At 42.0% G+C, this 24875-nt stretch overlaps 1 protein-coding gene across 7 annotated transcripts in view; it reads left to right on the top strand.

The window, feature by feature from the left end:
* The window catches only part of LDB2 (LIM domain binding 2), a 357873-nt gene that overhangs the window by 285602 nt on the left and 47396 nt on the right, over positions 1-24875 (top strand). For all 7 annotated transcript variants that reach the window (XM_058546783.1, XM_058546780.1, XM_058546781.1 and 4 more), the window contains exon 5: positions 2403-2486. In XM_058546783.1, coding sequence (XP_058402766.1) covers positions 2403-2486 — 84 coding nt within the window. The remainder of the gene's footprint in view (positions 1-2402; positions 2487-24875) is intronic.

The following is a 24875-nucleotide window of genomic DNA, read 5'->3' as shown; positions in this document are numbered from 1 at the left end:
ATCAAGTACGGCTCTGCCTGGGCTAATAAACCTGTTACGTATAACTGAGGAAAGAAATAAAACAAGAAGTAAGAAAAACAGTTTCCAGTTTTGATTAGAACCATCTGACAAGACGTGGGCTCCTGTGCCTCAGATCAGTGTCAGCGCCCTTCCCAACCACGGTGGAGGAGTGAAGTGGAGTATTGGGAGTTCTCTCAGTTTCATCTGGCCGTAAATCACATCAATTTATTGAGCACCAACTGGGTGCAAGGGGGGATTTGATGCCAATCTAGAGACATGTTTTAAAGGTAAGACTTGATTAGAACTAGTCAGGGGCAGTCCCTTAAGAAGGAGTCAAAAGGCATTGATTTAAATAAATCGCTCTTCCGTAATGCACGATGCAGCAGTTTCTGTGAAAAAACTTTGGCGCAAAATCAGACTTAACGAGCCTGATTTTTAAGACCCTGCACAATCAAAACAGAATACAATAACAGTAGCTAGCATTTATTGGGTGTTTTCTATGCCAGGATTTGGGCTAATCATTTTGTACACATTATATTTAACCCTCTCAGTGATTCAGAGAGGTAAGTTATCATTATTCCTATGTTAGAAGTGAGGAAACTGAGGCTCAGAGAGGTGCAATAAGTTGCCCAATGTTTTTCAGCTTGAAAGTGGCAAATCAAGATTTCAGCTCAGCTGGTTCTGACTCCAGAACCCAGGCTGATAAGCCATCTGTCTCCCAACTATCCACCACCAGGCTGCCTCCCCAGGCTTCTGTCCTCAACCCTCTCTTGGCTGGTTAGTCTCATCCCTACCCTTACCATTGACCTTGTACTTTCTGCTGTGGCACCCCCACTCTCCCGCTCCATTCTTTCTGCCAATCCGTGCTCCAAGTCCTTCTCAATTTTCAAAGCCCAATTCAAATACTCCACTCTCCTTGAAGCAGTCTGGAGTAGCCACACTTATTATTCTCAAAATAGACAGAGAAGCAGCAAAGGACAGTGGTTGGAAGCCTGGGCCTTGGAATGAGACCACATAGGTTTGGATCCCTGCTCCTGTGTGACCTTAGGCAAGTGACATGACATCTCTGGGCTTCCAGTCGTTCCTCTATAAAATGGGTACAGTAATAGAGCCTGCCTCAGAGCATTGGTTTGAGGATTAAGAGCGAATGCATGTAAAGGACATAGAACATGCCTGGCACACAGTAGGTCCTCTGCAAGTATGGGCAACTGGCTTCTAGCAGCAGCAGCAACAGCAATATCCTTTCATTCATTATTATCCTGTCACTCGACTGAAAGGTAATCTCCTTGAGGCCGGCCACGACTACTTGATGCATAGTTATAGAACCAGCTCTTCTTGGCTCGTGTAAGGGGTTCAGTCAACACTGGCTCCATGTCCACAGGGGACCCCCTTTCCAGAAATTGACATGAAAGTGACATGCTCTGACTCTTTTCGCCTACATTTTGCTTTTTACTTACATACACAAAGCCAATTGGTTGTATCATTGTGAGGAAAATTAAGTACAGAAAAGACTGAATTAAAGTGCTAGTGTAACCTGGATCATCTCATGAATGCAGACGTGGAGACAAAGGGATATTTACTTAGGTCTCTCTCTGTTTAGCCTCAATTTCCTTATACCAATTAAGAAAGAAGGAAAGACAAGAGCATCAACCAAGAGACTCTTCTTACAATGGAATCTAGAAAGAATCTTCCTTTTATTCTAGCCCAGCAGAACATTTGGGATGGCCCATAGAACGTTACTTCCCTCTTTTAAATGTGGCTGATATTTTGGAAAATGTGATGCTCACCCTTGTGGTCCTGCAGGATGAAAATTGCTGACAACATCTATTTCTAGCCTCCGCTTAATGAGGAAGAGAGCTGGAATTCTTAAATGTATATATATTGTATATATATTATATATATATATATATATATATATATATATATATATATTTCACGGCAATTGCAAAGTTTTCAAATATAGTCCTCGACTCTAAGCTGTGAAAAACAACACTATCACCATAGGAAACAGGCCAGTCCTAATGCACGGCTCTGCCAAATCCAGAGGCCCCGCTTTCTTTGGTGAGTGCCAGGGACCTGGAGGTGTTCTGGCACGGCTTGAAGACCCTCCTCCTGAAGACACAGGGCCTCTCACAGAGGAAGTAAAGTTGTTTCTCCCAAGGTCCGGAAGCACGTCTGACTCAGTTTGGTTCTCCCTGGCAACAGGTCTTGCACCATTGATCCAAAAATGTCCTTGAGCGTTACATGTAAGTGTCTTCAAAATGTAAATTAAATTATCTCCAACAACCTGCTCCTCCGCAAAAAATCAACAATGTCAAGATTGCATTTCTTAGCAGCTATAGCTAAGACTCTTTGGGGACCATCCTACAAGGATAAAATATATGATTTTTTTTCCTGTTTAGGCACAAGATCCTCAGGTCCTGGATCAGCTGTCCAAAAACATCACCAGGATGGGACTGACAAATTTCACCCTCAACTACCTCAGGGTAAGACCAGTGGGATGATTACATTTCCTGGTGAGTTTGAAAAGTACTTTAGAGGTTTATATGTATCTTGAACCAAGGAGTTAAAATGAGGTAATATAGCACAATGTGTATGTCTTGTACCACTGTGTGTGTGTGTGTGTGTGTGTGTGTGTGTGTGTGTGTGTGGTCAGCGGAAGATGGGGCTTAATTAACAAAGCATCAAACCTAGACTTTTTCAGAGTTGAGCTTCCTCTCTACATTTGTATGACTCTTGGAATTAATTATTCACCAGTTAGCGATGTCTGTCTCATAAAATGCTTTGACACTATGTCCCTTTTGGTTGTCTCAAGTTTATAATGTACTATTGTTGAGTTCATGGCCTCTGGGTGTCCACTTAGGGACCATCACCCCTGAAGAGATTCAATGTGCCCTCCAGAGTATCCTGAAGAAATTCAACCCACTGCTGTAACACAGACATTTATTTCTAAGACTTCTAGGGGATTCTCTGTGTAACATGTAACAGATTTTATGGTTTGGATGTAAATTCAGTTTTTATTTTAAAAAAACTAATCATTAGGCAAAATTCTCTGCCTACATAATAGTTATAGCCTCTGAATTTGGTCTAACAGGGTAGATCACACTGGTTTTTAGTGTGGAATTGCTGTTGCCACGTTGCAGGTAGAGGATATGGTTTCCTTCATAAAGAGAGCATTGTCCTCCAGAATCAACAAGAAGACAGTGGCCACATTCCACATTCCTTTGCCTCTGAGTTGCTGAGTTCCTTCGTTGTCATTGTATAGCATTCACTTCTCCAGGGCCCCTACCCCATCATCAACCCCATCATCAAGTTTATGCTATCATTTCTTTATCCTTAAGTGCTGTGACCGTTTGTGAATTTTGTTTTATTCACAATCCTCTGTACACAATCATTTTTGCATATGTTGAAATGTTGAAATGCTTTGGCTAGACTTTCTCTTCTGTGAATTAAGAATGATTTGGACAAATGCTTCCATGTCATGCACTCATTATGATGTGCCAGGCTCTGGGCCAGACACTGAAGGTTCAAAGACAAAAGTCATGGTCTCTGCCATCAAGAAACTCACTCCTATGAGGGTCAGACCCATAAAGAGAGAACATTATATACAAAATGGTAACTACTATGATAGAAGTTTCCAGATGGAATTATAGGAATACAAAACAGAGACATCTCAGAAGAATCAGTCAGAGAAGGCTTCATGGAGGAGATCATGCCTGAACTGAGTGTGAAAGAATGAATAAAGGAAAACCAGGGGAAGAGGGCAGGAAGGACATTTCCATTAGAGAGAAAAGAAGGAGCATGGATTAGGGGATGGAATTCCAGGCAGTTTGATGATGCTGGGACATGAAGCAAGAAGCCAAGAGAAGCAGGAGAGAAAGTTAGTTAGGAGCCAGGTCTTGGAGCAACCGGATGGCCCGGCTACTGGGCCAGGAGCCTCTGAAAGGATTAAAGATGAGGATGGTAGGGTCTCTTCTTGGGTAGAGAGACAAGAGTCCTCTCCCAAACCAGCCAAGATGCCCCAGAGCCAAATCCATGTGTGGCAAGAGGCAGAATCAGCTTCACCCCCCCCCTGCACCTCACCCCAGCACCCTCACCATTTTGGCAGCCCTGAACCTGGTTGTTCTTCACTAAACAGCCCCCTGGTCCCTGCTCAGAGGGAAACCAGAGTCTTCCCAGGAGGGTGGGTCAACTGGCAAGTGCTCCCAACTAGAGTATCTGGGGCAATGTTCTCCCAAACTTCCAGGCTCTGCATTCAGAACTGGCCCCTCTGTGGGGTGGAGGTGGGTAGCAAGACCTGGGGAAGCAAGGGTCTGTGGCATTGTTCTATCAGCAGGAATTCAGATGGCTGCTCTACACTGCTGGGCATTTCATTTTGTCAGAGACCGTGCGAGGTTTAGTTTAAACCATCTGAAGATGCCTCTCCTCAGGCAGATGAAGAAGTTCCACACTATGTGTCCTCAGCCGACCCCGCATAGGAATCTGGGACTTTGGAGTCTATCCTAGACTTGGTCACTAACCCTCTAGTGAGATCTTGGACAGGATCTTGATTACATCTTTTAGCTGCATTTAACACAGATAAACAAATGCTGAATTTCCTCTCCTCTCGCCCCCAGCTCCTCTTATTGTCATCAGTAAAATGACGACCTTCACTCTGGGATCAACAAGGCCCGCCTGGTCCCCAGGTCCTTCAGTTCTCTGATTTTAGCTCTCAAAGACTGAAGAGATCATACCTGCAAAGGGAGAGAATGGTATTAACCCCTCTCCCGACAATGATGTAAGGAAACTATTTACGGGTCTGGACAATATCAAGTAGCATTTCAAAGGCTCCCACTTAAGTGTTGTGCTTGCTGCATGCAGTGCTGTACATGCACGCCCTGACTTAACTAGTCTTCCCAAAGGCCCATGTACACCAGCACCATCCCCATAAGAGAGCCGGGCACAGAGAGTGTGAGGAAGTGAAGTCAGTCGCCCAGCTTTACACCACCAAGTGGCAGAACTGGGACTTGAACTCAGGCAGTCTGCTCTAGAATCCATGTGCTCCAGGGCAAAACTCTGCTGCCTCTCCTGGAAGAATGTACAATGAGGATATTGATAGGAATTGCATCATGTCGTTCCTGCCTTGACAGAGGAGTCAGCATCCATCGCTGCATGCTTAATCCACTTTGCCAAAGGTAATATCAGCTCCTGATAGGGTTTAGCATGAAGATTAAGTGAGACAATCCAGGTAAGAGGCTTAGCACAGGATGCTTGGGGACAGACAGAGCCCAGTTAGTGTTCGTTGTCATAATTTATTGAGCCCTACTACGTGCCCGTCAGTGTTCTTCATACTGGAACCACTTAGAGCAACATGGTGTCTCTCTCCTCTCACTCTGAGTCCACCTAACGATGCTTAATTTCCCCAGCACATGCATCCTGGTTCAGCAGCTGTTTGATCTTTCCTGCCTCCGTTCCTTCCTTTGTTTACTCCCTTGATCACTTATTCATCTATTGATTGGTTCAGGACACTTTTATTGAGCCCACTATCTTCCTGGCAGTGTGCCCAGTGCTAGGCCTTCATCATGGAGAAGACGTGGCCTCCTTTCTAAGGCAGTGCTCGCGGGTTGGTGGGTGAGGCTGGTGGGGCATGGCCAGCTACAGTTCCAGTGAGGTGTGCTGTCAAGGAGGGATGGGCAAGGCCTGTGAGAGCCCAGGGAAGGATCCTTTGGTCTCAGGAAGGGGGTCAGGATAGAAACCATACTTCCCAGCAACAACTCCTCAGGGCAGCCATGGGCCACTTGGCAGGTCACAGCTGAGCAGAGTCTCAAACTCAGTGGCCAAAACCATGGCACATGGGCTTGCATGATGAGATCTGGCCTGGTTAGTGGTCACCAAGAATGATAAACAAATGTTATTTCTTCAGTTTAGAACTGGGAGCTAAGATTTCTCTGGTATTCTTATCATCTAATATTTGTAAGACAGCTGAGCAGTCACAAAATGCATTCATTTGTAAAATTGCTTTAAAACTTGGAGCTCCCCCATCCCTCTGAGGAACCGGGCCTCGGCTCCAGCCTCAGAAGGTCATCTGAAGTATTGTTTAAATAGAGCTATTGAGGAGTTTCAATAACCACACCCCGTATCAGAAAAAGAGGTCAAAGAGGTATATGGGTAAATAGTAATCCAAGGCCTTCTAAATCAGTACAAGAATCTTAAAAATCAATGCATCCTGCTTTAGAAAAGAGGGATGAAGGTTTTAAATACTCCAGACATCTGAAATTTCAAAATGTTGTACTTTCAAGTAACAAAATTAAGCAGTTCAGAAAGTAAACAATTATAGTCATCTGCCTTCACCAAAACAAATCCATTTATTCCCACGAAATCCAGAATCATTCTCACGGAGGCCTGCAGTGGGGGAGTGCACAGAGCTGACCGAGGTGGCTCTTGTAATTGGAGGAAGGAACAGGCGAAGCTTGGTGGCCCAGCTTTGGAGCTTGTGAATGCAGATGATAGCGCTGCTCACCGACGCTCGCCTGCCAGCACTTTGGAGGGGACTCTGGTGACCCGATGCTTTTGAAGTGACAACAGAACAGCTGTTGTCATTTGATTTGAGTTGTCAAATTGCCTGCCATTGCCTCCCGTGGCCTCCCAGCATAACAAGGCTGGAGGTGCGCTGTTCTACGAGCTGTGACAGTGGCTGGCTCCCTGGTCCCAGTGGAACAGCAGCTAGAGGTTGCCAAGTGGGCATGGCGCGCTGATAAGGTGTGGTCACACTTTCTCTGGAGGCCGCCCCCGTGACCTCTGGGAGGCTGCAGGTGCTGGTTGAGTGTTCCTGTGGTAGTTATCCAGGCTGGGGCTGGGAACGGGCCTGCAGAGTGAGGAAGTCATTGCTACGTGGCTGTTAGGCATTCCAGGAAACTGGGTAGTGCATTTCACAAAATGTGTCCACCATCGCCTGGGGAGGGGGGCTGTTTCCTAATGTGGGTTGATGGCACCACTCAGTCAGTGCATTCTGGTGAGAGAACTAGAGACCTAGACTGAGAAGGAGCTAGGAATTCAGAAATGCGTTTTTTGCCACCTTTGCTAGAAAGCAGCAGGTCCTAACATCCCCCTGGCATTTCATAAAAAGATACAGTCCAGCAACCACAGGAAGGTAGGTGCAGTGTGATGGGCACTGGGGCATCAAGTCAATGGGACCTGGTGGTGGAGCCTTGTCGGTTCCTACCAGATGCGCTTTGCCCATTTATTCATCGTTCATTCCACAAGCATTTATTAGACACCTTCTTTGTGCCAGATCTCTGCTGCCCCCAAGGAGATCACTGCCTAGTAGGTGAGAATGAAAAACAAATACGTGCTGGGAGACAAATCTGTCCCAGGTCCAGTGAGAAGCATAATTTCTAACATTTATTGAGCACTCACTGTGTACCAGGCACTGCTGCTATGTATTTTGCAGGGAGTCGCTTTTTTAAATACTCACAAAAAAACCTAATGAAGTAGGGACTCTTTTTAGTCCTATTTTGCAGGTGAGGAAACTGAGGCACAGAGAAGTAACTTCCCAAGGTCACAGATCTGGGGAGTGGCAGAGTAAGGATTTGAACCCATGGTCTGACTCCAGGCACAACAGAGGGACAGGTTGTTGCAAGGTCGGGGTGGGAGGCTCAAAGTCTTCAGGAGGAGATGGCCCTTGAATTGATTCTGAAGGATGAGTAGGTGGTCTCAGGCAGACAAGACAGAGGACAGTCTAGACAGAGTGTCCACCATAAGGGACATCAGAGAAGGATGGAGAAAGTTGGTGGGTTTGGGGAACTCTAGGCAGTTTCATATAGCTAAAGTATAAGTTTTAAGTTTGTTTTAGGTATCGAGACAAGGCAGGTGTTATGATCCAAAATGTACAGCCTAGCTGCGTGGTACAGCTCTAGAGAGGGTTTTGTTCCAGCAAGAACACAGCATGGTCAGAGGAAGCACCTCATGCTGGGGCCTGGGCTTGGGGGTAAGGCAGACAAGAATATGTATGTGAGGACAACCACTTGCTAACTATATGACCCTGGATAAGTCACTTGACCACTCTAAGCCTCAGTTTCCTTATCTGGGAAACAAGCTGTAACACCCTCCTCACTGGATTCTGGTGAGATAAATTCATGTGGTGCTCCCATCTCTTTGCCCAGTGTGCTGTCATAAGTGTCTCTGGTCCTCTCTCTTGGGCAGAATTGAGTCATTCATTGGATCCCTTGGATTCAGAGCTTAGGAGAAGAGTTCTCGTGGGTCAACACACCCAGGAGTCTGATCCTTTTTCTTTAATTCTCACCTTTCATTTAGTCAAAGTGAAAGCCCTTTCTAACTCAGAGTTTGAAATTGCCATCATTTCAAATTTCTTAAGTGCAATTCTTGTATGTGAATGTTTACTGTATGCAGTAACTGTTTTCTTTAAATAGCTTTAAAGAATAAGATTTTAAAATTGAAAAAACAACCCAGTTGATGTCTATTTCATTTCTTATCCCATAAAGAGAATGGAGGTTGGTAATGCAGAAATCATGTCCTTAAGCATTTAAAAGAAAACCCCACAAACTTCCAGGATGGCCATGGTGGAATGTGCCATTTTCATTCATCACCCATTAGCAACAGAGTGGGCAATCCTCGCCTGCTCCACACGCTGCAGGGACAACATTGGTTTATACAGTTGTCAACCTCCTTGAGGATTTGGGGTAGTTTGGTTTTGTTTTTAAATTTTAAGCCAATCATCTAACCGAGAGATATCTTGGTGGCATCTGCTATGTACAAGGCACAAAAGGGATGGGGCAGGGTGTTTACAAGAATGACACATTCTCATTCCCAAGGAGTAAACGATACTGTTATAGATAGGTCTGCTTCCAGTTCACACTGTCCAACCTCCACCGGGGACCTCGGGTCATCCCACAATGTTTCTCCTCTCCTAATATCCTTGAGGATACTCCATCCTCATTGCTCTAAGCAGATGACTCAAATTGGACTGTTTACAGTTTCCAATGCACTAGTTGATCGCTCTGCTTCTTACCTTGGCACTCAAGGCCTTCCTACTGCTTCCCAGTCTTGCCCCACACCACTTCCCCATCTCATGCTCCATCTCATAGCCACACAAACCACCTGCATATCCCTGAATTGGTTACCTGCATGCCTTGGCACAGTATGACTCACTGCCAGGAACACTGTTCCTACCCTTCACTTCCCATCCAATTTTCCCAGGCTACCTCCTTCTCATCCTTCAGGACTCATTCCTCCATCACCTCCTCTGAGAATCTCTCTCTGACTCTCACCTGGGGCAGCTGCCTCTCCCCAGTGCCCCTGGAGCTCTGTGCTCATGGTCTCCTGTTTAGCTCTTGGCAGGTCCTGTATAAGAACTGTCACTCCACTCTTCTATCTCCTGCACTAGCCTCAGGGCAACCTGAAGACAGATCAGTTATCTTGTATTTCTAGAGCCTCACAAGGTCTAGATCACAATATGCACCCAGTAAATGTCTCTTGAGTGGATGGTTGGTGGATGGGAGGTTGGTAAATGGATGACTAGATTTTGAATGACACCAAAAAAAAAAGCAATAGAACTCAGATGAATTCACTTGCCGTACAGCATCTAGAAAAAATAAATGTGTGATTCATTTTCAAAGTCACTACCTAGAACTTCACCATGAAATCTAAAGAGCAGGAGAGTTGAATGCATTGAGGAAATGAAAGGAAATATGGCATGGGGCCTCCACATCACTCTAGTATGCAAAATTCCCGCTTAAATTCTCCAAGTTCCCAATGCTCAAGTTTTATTCTAATACCACTACTTCTACTTTCTCTGATCAGTATTTAATCTTTACTCTAAATGCCATTATGCCCTTTTCATTATTTTGAAAATCAGTCCTTTCAAATCTCAAGGACAAATTTCTTAATGGGTGATTATTTTTGTCTGTTTTCTTTGGTCAGATTTTCTTGATGCTGGGATACATAAACTTTTTTTTAAGCATTATGTCTAACATGAGTTTAAAACATATTATTATCCTGTATCCCAGCCAAAAGATATTTTCTTTGTGTTTCCTTTTACTCTTTTTCCAGCCATATGCATAATTTCTGCATAAATGTAATCAGTATACATAGGGTTTCTCAATGTTATTTGGTAAACACTTTTGCATATTTCTACATTGTCATCATATTAACCATTTATAATAGCTGCAAATATTCCAGTGTGGTGCCATGACAGTGTTTATTTAATCATTTCCCTAAATGTCGAGCATTGAAGTCATGTTCAAGTTGCTGCTGTCATTAATACCATCCCCCGGAACACCTTCACCATGTCCCGCTCCCGGTGGTGTTCTCTGCAAGTTGAGAAGCTCTCAGAAGGCTGAGCTGTGGATGCCATGTGGCAAGAAAAATAAATGTGCTTTGGATTCAGAGAAACGTGGGTTCAAATCCTAACCCCCTAACTACTTATAATGGCCTTGAGCAAGTTAAGTTCTCCGAACCCCACTGTCCTTATCTGAAAATTGGGGAGAATAACATCTCACAGATTGGCACTAATTACAATTTATAGGATTAGATGGGTTACAATTTATAGGAGCCTGGCACACAGAAGGAGCATAATAAATACTAGTCTCCTCCTTTGCTGTCTGAGAACAGCAGATCAGGCTCAACTTTACTTTTGCCACTTACTTCTTATATGATATTGATCAACTGTCTTAATTTCTTGGAGCCCCCATTTTCTCACATGTGGGTGATCATGTCCGTTGTGAATCATAGTAACTGCACCGCAGGTGAGGGGTAAAATGACAATGCATGTGAAGGGCACATTTAACTCTAAATTACTATGCCAGGAAGCCAGGTAAGTCTCATCCCATTTGTCATCTTGTACACATTGGTCATGGCCTTGAATTCTACACTGAGATTCTGAAGCCGTATGATAGATCAGAAAAAAGAGAGGTGATTGATTAATGATATCTGCTGAGGAGGGGAACAGGAAGGAGTCTGGGACATGTGCCAGATATTTGGCATCCCCTTTCCAAAACAAATGTTGTTACAAATATATAATCACTGTCACTGGGTGTTTTCAGTACTATCTATAAGCTTTTTGTTGTTGTTATTGTTAAATAAGTCTAACTCTTCAAATAAGCAGTATCATCAACTGGGCAGGAAGGCATTTAGGTTTCATAGTAATGTTTTTTGATCCTGTACCTTTAATTTCCCAAGTGAGTGAAGACTTTTGTTGTTGTTATTGTTATACCTTCAAGAACATAGGTCCCTGCGTGTAGCTTCTACTGATAGCGTAGGAGTATAGTCCAGTGCCTCAAAGAACTCGGCAATTAGCTTTGGAAAATTACCCCCAAAAAGAATGACATGAAGGAGCCTCCGGGAGAATGAGTGTGGCTGGAGTCAGTGTTTGGAATTCTGCCGAGGGGTTTTGTTTTTTATTTTTGTAAGGCTTTGACTGCCAGCCAAGATATTTCCCTTGGTCTTATGACATGAGAAGGGATTACAATCCAACCCCCTTTGCTACCTAAATGCCAAGCCAAGCCTGAGGATGGAACAGGAATCCCTGCACAGATTGAGATGAACGGTAGTTATTGGCAGTCAGAACAGGCTGGGAAGGTCAGACCATTCGCCGTTCACCCATTCAGACAGATCGGCAACAAACCCTTATGAAGCGCTGAAGTTTGGGGGCACAGAAACCATACCAGCAAATCTCCTGTGCCTCTCACAGTGCCTGCACATTACACACCCTCAAAAGGCTCACAGCCAAAAGTGTGCTACTCAAGTGTGGCCCATGGGTCACTGCGGGTTTGCAAACTGTTTGTTACCAGTCTGTGATAAGTTCAGAAAATGAGAATGAGAACTTTAAATAGCAATTTGACATCGCCAGTACATCCAAGTTCGTCCAAGCTCATCCAGTGGACTCATCCTGCTGATCGGGGTATAGAGCAGTTCGGGCATTATCAAACTCGCACGGCGAGCGGCCACTAGTCAAGAGCTTGAGGAGCATGTGTCACAGACAGGTAGATGAGCACTGGTACAGAGCACTGTGCCATGAGTCTGTTTCAGAGATGAGCTCCAATTTCCCCAAGGACCATCTAGAATCAGAATTATCATCATAATACCATTAGTTATTGAGGAACTTCTGTATGTTCTCAATAAAACAGTGAGAGAGTTACTATTACCCCCATTTTACAGATAAAAATCAGTCATTGCCTAAGGTCACAAAGCTAGTCTGGGACAGCAATGCTTTCCTGGGCTCAGGTCTGGCTCGTTCCCCAAGTCCGCTACACACTCCACTGTTGGTGAGAACTTCTTCCTTGGCGTGGGCCCGTGCAGGAGAGACCATCTTTTGAAAGTGAGGGATTTGGCATCTGAAACAAAGCTGTCACACTTCATTCTGACTTTTCCACTCCTCCTCCTCCTCCTCCTTGGAGAAAGGCTCCATCTGAGAGGAGGCAGAGAACGCCCTACTGAGCCATGGGAATGCTCCACACACGGAATGATTAAAACTTGGAACACCCGAAGGGCACTTTTAATTGCATTTGGAGATGGAAAAGTAGTACATATGACTACATGATAAGGGAATTAAAGCCGTTAACTGTTTTTTTTTTTTAATTTTATTTATTTATTTATTTTTCCTCCCAAAGCCCCAGCAGATAGTTGTATGTCATAGCTGCACATCCTTCTAGTTGCTGTATGTGGGACGCGGCCTCAGCATGGCCGGAGAAGCGGTGCGTCGGTGCGCGCCCGGGATCTGAACCCGGGCCGCCAGCCGCGGAGAGCGCGCACTTAACCGCTAAGCCACGGGCCGGCCCTAAAGCCGTTAACTCTTAAAGAAGTGAAACAGCCATGACATACAGACATCCCAGGATCTAGAAAACAGTGATTTCTAAAGTCAAGCCAGAAGGAATGGCTATCAGAACACTAAAAGAAAGATATATATATATATATAAACAAACAAACAAACAGAAACAGTATTTTAGCAGAGCAGTCCTAACTGAAAACAATTTCAGGGTCATGAAAGCCTCTAAAATTCTTGGCCTTAAAAGTATAAATAAGGCCTGGATTAAAGAAAGTAATTTCCCAGTCTTGGGCACTAGAGAAAGAGAAAGAAATTGTTGTTTAACAAGACACTGAAAATCAAGGAGATGGTAAGGTGAGAAATTGGCAGTCTGGGGGAAAAAAACCTGAGGGATTGCAAAGTTAAGTACAAAATGGAGCCCAGAGTTAATCCTCCTGGGAAATAGCCTTCCTAATTGTCTGCAATGAGTAAAAAAGTGTGTCAGGAAAATGTGGGGAAGGGGGCAAGGGGAGAGCTGCTTGAAGTTGTTTCAGTTTCAGAGCACGGGCGTGGAAGCAGCCTGAACTATGAAGAGGGCGAGGAGGTTTCACCGCTCAGCTATGAGGCTCCAGACCTGTCTCTGTGTCCAGTCTCTGATTGCTCTCGCTTTGCACAGGCATATCTGACTGCCCACTGAAAACTCAAATTCTTTAAAGATAGCAACTCTTATTAGATCATAGGATCTCATCATCTGTCCCTAGCAGAATTTGAGGAACCTCGTAGGTAGAAAATAAACAAATGTGTGTAGAGGGGAAGGCAGATGAGGTTCAAGTCTCCAGTCTTGATCTACGTAATGAGCTTGGGAATGGCTATAAATGTGTACTATAATTGAGAGAAAACAAGTAAAATTTAAAATGTCTGCTATACACCTGTCAAAGGAGAAAGGAGAGCAGTGAACTGCTATCCTTGAGTGCCAACTGTGGGCAAGACACAAATTTGGTTTTATTTAATCCTTACAACAAGTTTGGGAATTGGGTGTTAATAACCTCATTTTACAAAAGAAGAAACTGAGGCTCGTAAATGTTCTGAGACTCATCTAACATCATTCTTCAGGCAAACTGACAGGCTGAGAATGGATCCCTTTTTGGCCTGACGCCCTCACCACTCTGTCATGCTGCAAAAGTGTCACCTCCTAACAAGAACTGGGTTGAAGACCTGGTTGAGGTCAATCATTCCCACTGAAATGTCCAGGCTATTTTGCCAAATTGTCAACAGGCAATTGTCAACAGAGGCAAGGGATGGAGAATACTGAACACTTAAGCGTAATGGGGTCAAAGCCCTGGCTGGATTCGTCCCACGATGTCTCACATCCCTGTTTATCTCAGACTTCTCCAAAATCCCAGACCACGAGGCTGTCACTCTTCATCCAGACTTTTACCCCTAGTACTACAACCAGACCACTATCCCTAATGCCTGAACATAGATTTTAAATACGTAGGTCAGGTCATGTCATTCCTCTGAGGTGGACCTTAAAACCACCCGCTTAAAACCATCCATTAAAAATCCAGAATCCTTCCCTTGGCCTGCAAGGCTTTATGGGATCTGATCTCCCCAACTTCATCTCCTAGCAGACTCCAGTCCCTGGGCCTGATTTTTCCTTTTTCTTCATACAGAGTTCCTCCCCACAGCACGGCCATGCACTTACAGTATCAGGCTACTTGTCTAGCTATAGAACCTTGGGCAATTGTCTACCCTTTCTGTGCCTCACTTTCCTCATCAAGAAACTGGGGATAATAATAGTCCCTTAGCTCAACGAGTTGTTGAGAGGGTTAAATGAAACGGTACTGGTGATGTGCTTCAAATAAAGCCTGGCACACAGTAAGTACTTGTTAAATATTTGCTGTTTCATCATTATCATCATCATCATTATCATCATCATCATCATCATCATCATCATCATCATCATTTGCACGGCTGGCTCACTATTATTCAGGTCTCAGGACACATCACCTCCTCCAAGAGGTTTCTCCTGGTCAGCTTCTCTAAGGTGACCTTGCCACCCCAGATATTTTCTGTCACACTTCATTACTTGTCCTATTTTCCTTGTAGCAGTTTCATCAGTTGAATCACCTTGCATAGTCATCAGTTTACCCTTCTATTGTTTCTCTGCCTCTGGACGCCTGTCACTGGAATGAAAGTGTTTTGAAAGCAGGAATTTTTTCTCTTCTTTCCTGATGCCTAGAACAGGACCCGATACACAGTGAACAGAGAATCACTAATTTTAAGTCTACTCAACTTGAGATGAGCTCCTTGAAAAGTTGGAAGTTTTAAAGAACAAACCATTTATAAAACCCCAGATCCAAGTGTTGCCTTGGAAAACTTGAGTACACTTACGTGAAGGTTGTGAACCATCCTTGACGTCATAGACTGAATGCCTGTAGCACTTTCCTCTAAGATTTGATGTTCTTACTTGCAACTCATAAACAACCCTGTCTGTGAGGGTAGGTGAGGGATGTTGCTAACTTTGTTTGATAGATATTCCTCACCTGTAAAACAAGGGAAGTAAGCAGGACTTCTAAGGACTTCTACTTAAGCAGTCTAAAAACAAGGAATAGAAAATAGAAATATTAACAAATAACACAAATAAAATATTAATAAATCCCAGGCCAGAAGCGAGGAAACTGAAACCAAGAGGTTTGAGGCTGACCCAAGTCTACCTGCCTTTTAGTAGAGGATGGTTTCTGGTTTCCTTTTTATCTCCATACTCCGTTTACGGGACTCATTCATATCCATTCAGTCCACAAACGCTTACTGAGCACCTACTGTACGTCTGGGTCTACTCTGGTCTCTAGCTAGCAGATGCCATATTTGATACTAAATATTTCTAGGCTTTTGAGAATCTCATGCACATTGCCTCTGACATCCTTAAACTCTTTCCTGGGCCAATCATAGCCTAAGACTGGAAGTCTCCCCAAGAAGGTACCTAATTTCTCCCTCTTTTCTTTGTGTCTATTTCCTAAGCTTTGTGAAATAAGGTAGGGATCGAGTGACGCCTTTTCAGTTCAACAGTACCATAGATCATCACGGGAGCTTTTGATGTAAGAGCAGAACTCAACTCCAGAAACCTCACAATGTATATTTTATAGAAAAAGTATCTGTAGCCCTAGAAATTGATCAAAGAAGTTGTTTTTCTTCCCTTTCCCAGCATCCCCCTTGGATTCCCCCTGTGCTTTACCTAAAGAAGGAAGTTGTGGCCATATATTATATTCTTGAACAGTTTTACCATGAGTGGGAAACTTAAGTGGAAAAATGAAAGCTTTTGTGATGTTGATTAACAGAATTTACAAACATATGCAAAATGGTAGCGACTCTATCCTTTACGAGTAACTTCTGAGCTTCGAGACTTTTGATATCTCACTAGCAGGTGACGGGCAGGAAGGACAAGTGCTTGCTGTGGAGAGAATGTGAAATGCGGTCTTACTATTGAACAGTGGCTATGCCCACATAATTGGCTTGTCCATTGTCAATTCCCTCCACACCAATTGTGTTGCATCAGTCAGCTCTGTCTTGCAATTAAAAGCAGAAATAGTTCCTCTTCTATAAAATGGGGTGCAGGGTGGGATAACGCTTACCTCCAGAAGTTAAAGACTACATGAGGCCACTTATGCTAAAATGCTTTGTAAACTGTAAGCTTCTCTTGTGAAAACAAGTACCTCTCACTCGCTATCCAAACCCTCAATGTCCAATCTCTTGCTATCCAAACTCAGGAATCAATGAGTTTTGAATAAAAGTTTAAATAAATCATTTGTTATCCAATTCAAGCTACTCACTATCCAAAACTCAGGAATCAAATAGATTCATATAGTTCAGTATCTCCAACTCACTCTCTGAATTCTCACTCTCCAAATCTGGAAACCATGTAGGTTTAGATGGCAAGGAATAATTGAACTAATGGGTTCCCTTACTGTCACTATCACCCTGCAGTCTAATTTGCACAGGAGAAAGTAATTTTGGGTTGAATTGTATGAAATGGCTATTTTCCCAGGTCAAATACTGTTAAATATTGGCTAGTTCATATGGTTCATCCTAATATTTAAGAGATAGGGACCCTATATCCAAGATAGACAATCATTTGGCTCCATAATTTTTTGATTTCCCACCTCCATCGCCCAGTTCCTATTCAGCATCATAATAGTAAATATGATAGCCATTTATTGCCTGGTGACTCTGTGCCAGGCACTACAAGTCACTTAATTAACTCTCATAACCTCATTTAAAAACAATTATTTATTTATTTATTTATTTATTTATGAGGAGGATCGGCCCTGAGCTAACATCTGCCAATCCTCCTTTTTTTGCTGAGGAAGACTGACCGTGGGCTAACATCCATGCCCATCTTCCTCCACTTTATATGGGACGCCGCTACAGCATGGCTTGACACGCGGGGTGTCAGCGCCCGCCCGGGATCCGAACCAGTGAACCCTGGGCTGCCGCAGTGGAGTGCGCGCACCTAACCACTTGCGCCACCGGGCGGGCCCCCGATTATCTATTTTTGAATAGATAATTTATTCATATAGTGCAAAATTCAAAAAGTGTAAAAATCTTTAAAAGTTCTGTCTTTCATACCTAGCGCCCAACCTCTCAGTTCCCCTCCCTAGAGACAGCCAACATTGCCAGTCGCGTTTTCTTCCTGGGATATTCTATGCATATACAAGCATATATTGCTTTAAACACACACACATGTTCACGCAAATGGTAATGTACTGTGCATACAGTTCCAAGTGTTGAGCAGCAGTATGCTTTATAAAAGCAGCAGAGATATACACCAAAAAGGTATATCACTCTAGAGATATACCATAATTTATTTTACCAGTGCTTTATTGATGGACATTTAGGTTGTTTCTAATCTTTTTCTACTTTTGACAATGATGTGCAAATATTTTTTCATATTTGATTTTGCACAAGAGCAACTAAAAAACTAAATTTGTAGGAGAAATTCCTGGAAGTAAAATTGCCAGGTCAAAAGACATGTACGTTGTAATTCTGGTAGCTACTGTCAAACTGTTCAACATAGAGGCTGCGCCAAGTTTCAGTTTCACCAGCAACATACAAAATGACTATCTTTCACACTTTTCAACAAATAAAGGTTATCAAATTTTTCTCCTATTTTCCAATATTTTAGGTGAAAAATGGTATCTCATTTTCACGGTAATATGCATTTCTCTTATTACAAGAGAGATTTATTATCTTCTCATATGCTTAAGATCCATTTGCATTTCCTTTCTTGTGAATTATTTGTTCGTATGATTTACCCATTTTTCTATTGGATTGTTGTTTTTTCTTGTAGATATGTAGAGGCTTATATTCTAAAGAAGTACATACTTTGTTGTGATATAACTGAAATGACATTATGAGTTTGTGATTTTGTTTTTTTAAACTTTGTATAAGGTTGCTTTATCCTTGAATATTTTTTGTATTTGTGTGTATGTGTGTGTGTGTGTGTGTGTGTGTTAAATGAAGCAATATTTCCCCTATGTCTTCTGTTTTATGGTTCGTATTTAGTATTAACCCTCTTTGAGCTAATAATAATAATAGTTATTACTATTATTATAAAAATAAAAATAATTCTTCTATGTTGTCTAGTGTCACTTTTAAAATTTGGAGGGCTTTCTTATGTTTAAGTAATTGATCTACACGGATTTTGCAGGGTATAAAGTGTGAGGAAGCTATTTAATTACCTGATTGTCCAAACACCATGTGTTGTTAATACATCATTGTTCTTACTGATTTGAAACACAACTTTAGCATATTCTAAATTGCCTTAAGTATTTGAGTTCATTTCTGGACTCCAATTCTTGTTCTGTTAATTTGTCTTTATATTCTATCCAATACCGCACTAAAAATTATTGCTGCTTTATAATATACTTTAGTATCCAGTAGAATTGGTACCATATCATTACAGTAGTCCCCCCGTATCCACAGGGGGTATGTTCCAAGACCTTCAGATGTCTGGAACCACGGAGAGTACCGAATCCTATGTATACAATATTTTTTCCTATACATACCTATGATAAAGTTTAATTTATAAATTAGACACAGTAAGAGATTAACAACAACTAACAATAAAATAGGACAAAAATAAAAATAACAAAACAACATTATCATAAAAGTTAATGTCATAACATTGTAATAAAAGTTACGGGAATGTGGTCTCTCTCTCTCACAAAATATCTGATTGTACTATTCTCACCCTTCTTCTTGTGTTGATATAAGATGATACAATGCCTGCTTGATGAGGTAAAGCGAAGTGAATGATGTAGGCATTATGACCTAGCATGCAGGTAACTGAAACCATGGAAAGTGAAACCTCAGATCAGGGGGGACTACTGTATTCTTCTTTTGAGGATTCTTTAATCTTTGTTTATTTTTTCACCTAAACTTTAAAATTAGATTATCTAATTTAAAAATAAATTTATTGATATCCTACTGGAATTCTGTTAAATTTACAAATTAACATTGGGGGAGTTGCAATCATTATAATGTTTAGTCTTTCTATCCAAAATCTTTGTTAGCTTTTCCAATAATTGAGGTCCCTTCTGGGTCCCTTGGTAATGTTTTGTGGTTCTTCTTTGTATGTGTGTATTGTATGTACATGTGTATGTGCATGTGCATGTGCGGTTTTGTATATAGATATAGACGTATTTTCTATTTCTTGATAACCTTGCACCTAGATAATCTATTTTTTGTTTATAATCATTAACATGGTCTTTCCTTCCACTTTATAGTTTAATTGGTTTTGTTTGTATTTAAGAAAGTTATTGATTTCTTTATATTAACTTTATTCCCTGGCACCTTACAGAATCTTCTTAATATTTATAATAGCTTTTTTTTTTAGTTTATCCTCTTGGGTGTTCCAGCTAATTTATATCATTTGCAAATGATGATGATTTTACCAAGTCTTTTCCAATTTTTATATTTTCTTTCTTTCTTTCATCTAATTATATTGGCTAGTACCATCAGAAAAGTGTTAAATAATAGCGCAGATAATTAACATTCTTATCTTGTGTCTGACTTTAATGGGAATCTTTCTAGATTTTCTCATTAAGTAGGATGATGGCTAACAATTTGAGTAGACATATTTCTCAAGTTAAGGTCATACTGTATCTATTCTTATTTTATTAAGAGCTATTTAAAGTAAAAAAGTGAAGATTGAATTTTATCCAGTGTATTTCTGGTGTCCAAGGGGATGGTATTATTTTTGTCTTTTTGTTATTATAATTAAGCATATTAATAAGAATAATTGATGCTTATTAGGTGCAATTGATGTCCAACACAGTATTCTAAGTTCTTTACATGTATCAACTCATTTAATTCTTGCCCAACCTAAAATTCAGTATTATTAGTACTCTGTCTCCAAAGTTAAGACAACTCACGTTCACAGAGGTTAAGTAATTTGAACAAGATCAGACAGCCAGTAAGTGGCAGAGCTGAGATTGGACCCAGGCCAATTCTTCGTGTATAAACATTACGCACAGTTTCGTCTTGATAGATTTCTTGATAATAAATCATCATTTCACTTCTGGAACAAATCCCACTTGTTCATTATATAGCCTCCCTTTATTGGGTCACAGATTCCATTTGCTAATATTTATTTACAATTTCTACGTCAGGGTTCAAAAGAAAAGTTCAGCTAAAATTCTCTTTTTTATGATGTCTTTGTCAGTGTTGAGTCTTATTGGTATCCTGGCCTCGTGAACATTTTGGAAACATTCCTTTTTTGTTCTTTTTCCAGAATAATTTGAGTGACATTGAAGCTATTTGCCTTTTAAGTGTTTTGTAGAATTCTCGTATGAAACTACCTTGGTCTAATTCCCCTGTGAAACTATCTGGGCCTGGGGCTTTTTTGTGGAGAGTAGCTTCCTAACAATATTCTTTATTTGTTCTAGGTCTATTTAGATGGCCTGGACTTCAGTATAGTTTAACATATGGAAGTTATACACTTTAAGTGAGTAAATCCTATGACTGTAAAATTACAATCATAGTAAGTTCTAGGAAAGAGAGGCATATGTTGCATGAGAGGAAGTAAAAGTTATGGAGGTTGGAATTTGAAGAGAGGTGGAAGGGAAACCCTTCCAAAATGAATAAAGGTCCTGTGGGGACAGGGAGCTTTTACATGTTCAAGGAACTAAAAGAAGTTTAATGTGGCTGAACCCAAAGAGCAAGACGGGGAGCATGGTTCATCCTGAGGCTGGGAACATGACCTGGGCCCATATAATGTTTAAAAGTTTATCCCAAAGCAATGGGAAGCTGTGAAGGGAAGATCACTTAAAAAAGTGAGTGCATTTGAAAGATTTTAGGAAAGAAAAGTGAGTACATTTTGGTGATTAGATTGCATAAGAAGTATGAAAACGATGGAGGTATCAACTATGTCTCCTCGTTTCTAGCTTGTGGAACAGGCTGGATCACTGACTAGGGATAGGAAGAAGATTTTTTGTAGGGTGGACGTGGGGTGATTGGGTGCAGGGAGACACTGAATTGGTTTTTTGTGTGTTCGTTTGTTTTTCAGTATGTTGGGTTTGAAGGCATTTGTGACATACAGACTTGTCAAAAAGGTGGTTGGATATAATCTGTGAATCTTCTAAATATCTGGTAATTAAAACCTTGAGGATCATCGAGAAGGATGATGCCTGGGAAGGAAGGAGAAAGAGAGAGAAGAGAGCCTGGGCCCCAGCTGTAGCACTGCAAAAAGAGTGTTAATTTTTGGACAATCCCACCAATTAAGTGTTTGGTCCATTTTGCTAGCCATCAGCATTCCTTCTCAGGGCTTCTGTGGATTCTAAGAACAATTTGGAGATCCTCCTGAAGAACAGCCCTGCCTTGGGGACTTCAGGGAATCCATGAGTGTTCCTCTTCAAGGAGATATTTGGTGTCCAGGGTCAGGTCTACAATGATGTGACTACCTTCTAGTCTTTTTGTTATGCTGTTTTAGAATCACTGAATGGCTGTTTTTAGTTTTTTTTTGTGTGCGTGTGTGAGGAAGATTAGCCCCGAGTTAACATCCGTTGGCAGACCTCCTCTTTTTGCTGGGGAAGATTAGCCTTAAGCTAATATCTGTGCCCCTTTCCTCTATTTTGTATATGGGATGCCGCCACAACATGGCTTGATAAGCGGTGTGTAGGTCCACACCCAGGATCTGAACCTGCGAACCCTGGGCCGTCAAAGCAGAGCTCATGAACTTAAACACTACCCCACTGGGCTGGCCCTTAAATATTTTTAATAACGCTGTGGTTTGTAATTTGGTGCATGCACCCAAAGAGCTTCTTAAAACATAACATAGCATATAGATTTTTAATAAAAGAAAATTCTAATGTTCTGAAGTACGTATAGAAGCCAATGCCTGGAATCCTGAGGGAGATTTGTCTGCTTATGAAAACTCTGCAGATTCTTTATGGAAGGGAAGTGTTTCCACAGTTTGAATATGACTCTCTGGAATAATCTCTGGATATGATAATATTAACACATAGACTCACTTTTAAAAAATCTGTTTAATAAAGGTTAACTTGGGTTTTCTGGAATAGAGTTTTGCCTTTTCCAAAATTTGAGCCTAGTAATATTCTTATGTTCTTTCTTCCTTCTTAAAAATGTTTGGTAGACTGACTTGATTAAGTATAACTATAAATTGGTAAGGAGACTGCCTCGTTTAAATAAAAGTAGTTATAACCACATTTTCTGTAACTATATTTACAAGGTAATTCAACTTTTAAGTACATATGTCCACTTAGGCTTTCTCTTATTAGAGGTCTTTCACCCATCTGAAAACCATTGTTTCCTTATTAATTTCCCAGTGGCTTTAGGCAGTTTCTAGCCATGGCAATGACTATGTGAATAAACAGTCTTTATTGTCCATGGTTTTGTGATGGAGAAAAATCCTTTTGATATACTTAAAATGCTGATTATTAGATGAAGTCAAAGGAATAGTCGTATAGTATACAAAACAATCTCTTATTGAGCACTCATTATATTCTAAAGCCTGGGGATTATAAAAATAAAGATGTGTTGCTTGCTCTCACCCAGCTTGGCAGTAATAACCAAAATATACTGAGGACTTACTATGTGCTGGGCATTCATTCGCTCTTATAACAAATGTTTAAGATGCCTGCTGGGTGCCAGGCATGGTGCTAGGTGCTGGAAATACAAGAAGAGTTGCATTCCTGCTTTCATATGTTTATGATCGGGTCAAGAGGCATTTACCAAAGAATCACGCATAAATGTGCTATAATTTTTAACTACATAAATTCCACCTTGGAAAGGAACATAATTTTATGAATGAATATAACGAAGGAAACTCACTAGTCTAGAAGGGATCTCAGAAGGCTTTCCTGAGAAGGTGATGCTTAGACCAAATTTTAAGGACGAGTTGATTTTAACTAGGGGGGAGCAGGGGAAGAGCATTATCAACTCAGGGATCAATCCTGACAAAGGCTCCGAGGCAGGAAGAGGAAGGCCAATGGCTGGAGAAGGCAGTGAGGTGGAGAGTGATGTGAGATTAGAGTGAGAGGGAGGATGGAGTAAGGGAGTGGTTGTTGGCAGATGGCACAGAGCCTGTAAGCCGTGTTTCAGAAGGACTTGAGGGTGAGGGAGGAAACCATAATCTAAACAACCGCTGATGCATCAGGAGTATTGTAGCAAAACTATGTACTGACTGTTCTGTGAGAGGAGAGAACCACCCTGTTGGAGGATCAGAGAAAGCTTCCTGGTAGAGAGACATTTAAGTAGGTGTTTGAAAATGAATAGGAGCTAGGCAGTCAAGACAGGAGAGAATGGCCATTCCAGGCAAAGGGAATAAAATGTGCAAAGGCCTGGTGCTGTGGTCTGAATGTCTGCGTCCCACTCAAACTCCTGTGTTGAAGTCCTAGCCCTCAAAGGTGATGGTATTAGGAGGTGGGGTCTTTGGGAGGTGCTTAAGTCATGAGAGTGGAGCCCTCACGTATGGGATTAGTGCTCTTATAAAAGAGGCTCCAGAGAGCTCCCTAGCCCCTTCGGCCATGTGAGGACAGAGCAAGAAGAATCAGCAGTCTGCAGTCCAGAAGAAGGCCCTCACCAGACCATGCTGGCACCCTGACCTCAGACTTCCAGCCTCCAGAACCGTGAGGAATCAATTTCTACCACCCAGTCTGTGGTATTTTGTCATAGCAACCCAAACAGACTAAGAAGCCTGGAAATATAAAAGAACATGGTGTATTCAGAAGACATGAAATACTTAGATGTGGTTAGAGTATATGCAGTGTGTGTATATGAGTGTTTGTGTGTGCACAGGTATGCACGTGTGCACACGTGCAGGGAGCTTGGGGTGGAAAGTCTTAAAAGATGCATTTAGAAATTCAGGTTGGGGCATTCGCAAAGCAGCACCATCTGCCATGCTCGGGAATTTGGACTAGCCCACAGTCACGAGGTCTTTTAATAGGTGAGGGACCTCTTATAAACTCAAAGTTGTGGTTTAAAACAATGTTTCTCTTAATTCCACTGAATTTTATAATCACTTGGGGGACTGATAAAACTCCTGATGCTCATCCCACGCCTCAGACCCATTGAATCAGAACCTTTGTGGATGTACCCAGACATCTGTACATTTTAAAGCTTCCCAGGTCATTCCGTGTGTAGCCAAGCTTAGAGCTAGTGGTTTAGAGAGACTCCCTGGCTGCTTAGAAGTGATGAGAGGCCAGGAAGGAGGTCAGGAGGCCTCCATAGTGGGGAAGGTGAGGTCTCGAAGAAGGCAGCACCCAATGGGAACAGAAAGGAGGGGATGGGTTTCAAAGACATCAGGCCATAGAATAACAATAATAACAAGAGATGTCTAATTGGCTGTGATGGGGAAGGTGAGAGAGACACGGAGGACTGACTCCCAGTTTTTAATGGTGGTGTCATAAGCTAGACAGGGCGGTGGCTGAGAGCTTGAGGGTGTAGTTAGGAATCCCTGCTCAGCCAACTTGCTAGCTAAGGGGGTGACCTTAGGCGGATCAGTTAATCTCTCAGGCCTCAGTTTGCTCAGGTATAAAATGAGGATAACAGCGGTAGCTAGCTTATCATGAGAACTAAATGAACTAATTTAGTCAAAGAACTTAGAACAGAACGTGGC

This window comes from Diceros bicornis, chromosome 8 (genome assembly GCF_020826845.1).
Source record: "Diceros bicornis minor isolate mBicDic1 chromosome 8, mDicBic1.mat.cur, whole genome shotgun sequence".
Taxonomy (NCBI): domain Eukaryota; kingdom Metazoa; phylum Chordata; class Mammalia; order Perissodactyla; family Rhinocerotidae; genus Diceros; species Diceros bicornis.
Note: the sequence above shows the minus strand (reverse complement) of the source record. Positions and strands in the feature narration are given on the sequence as shown.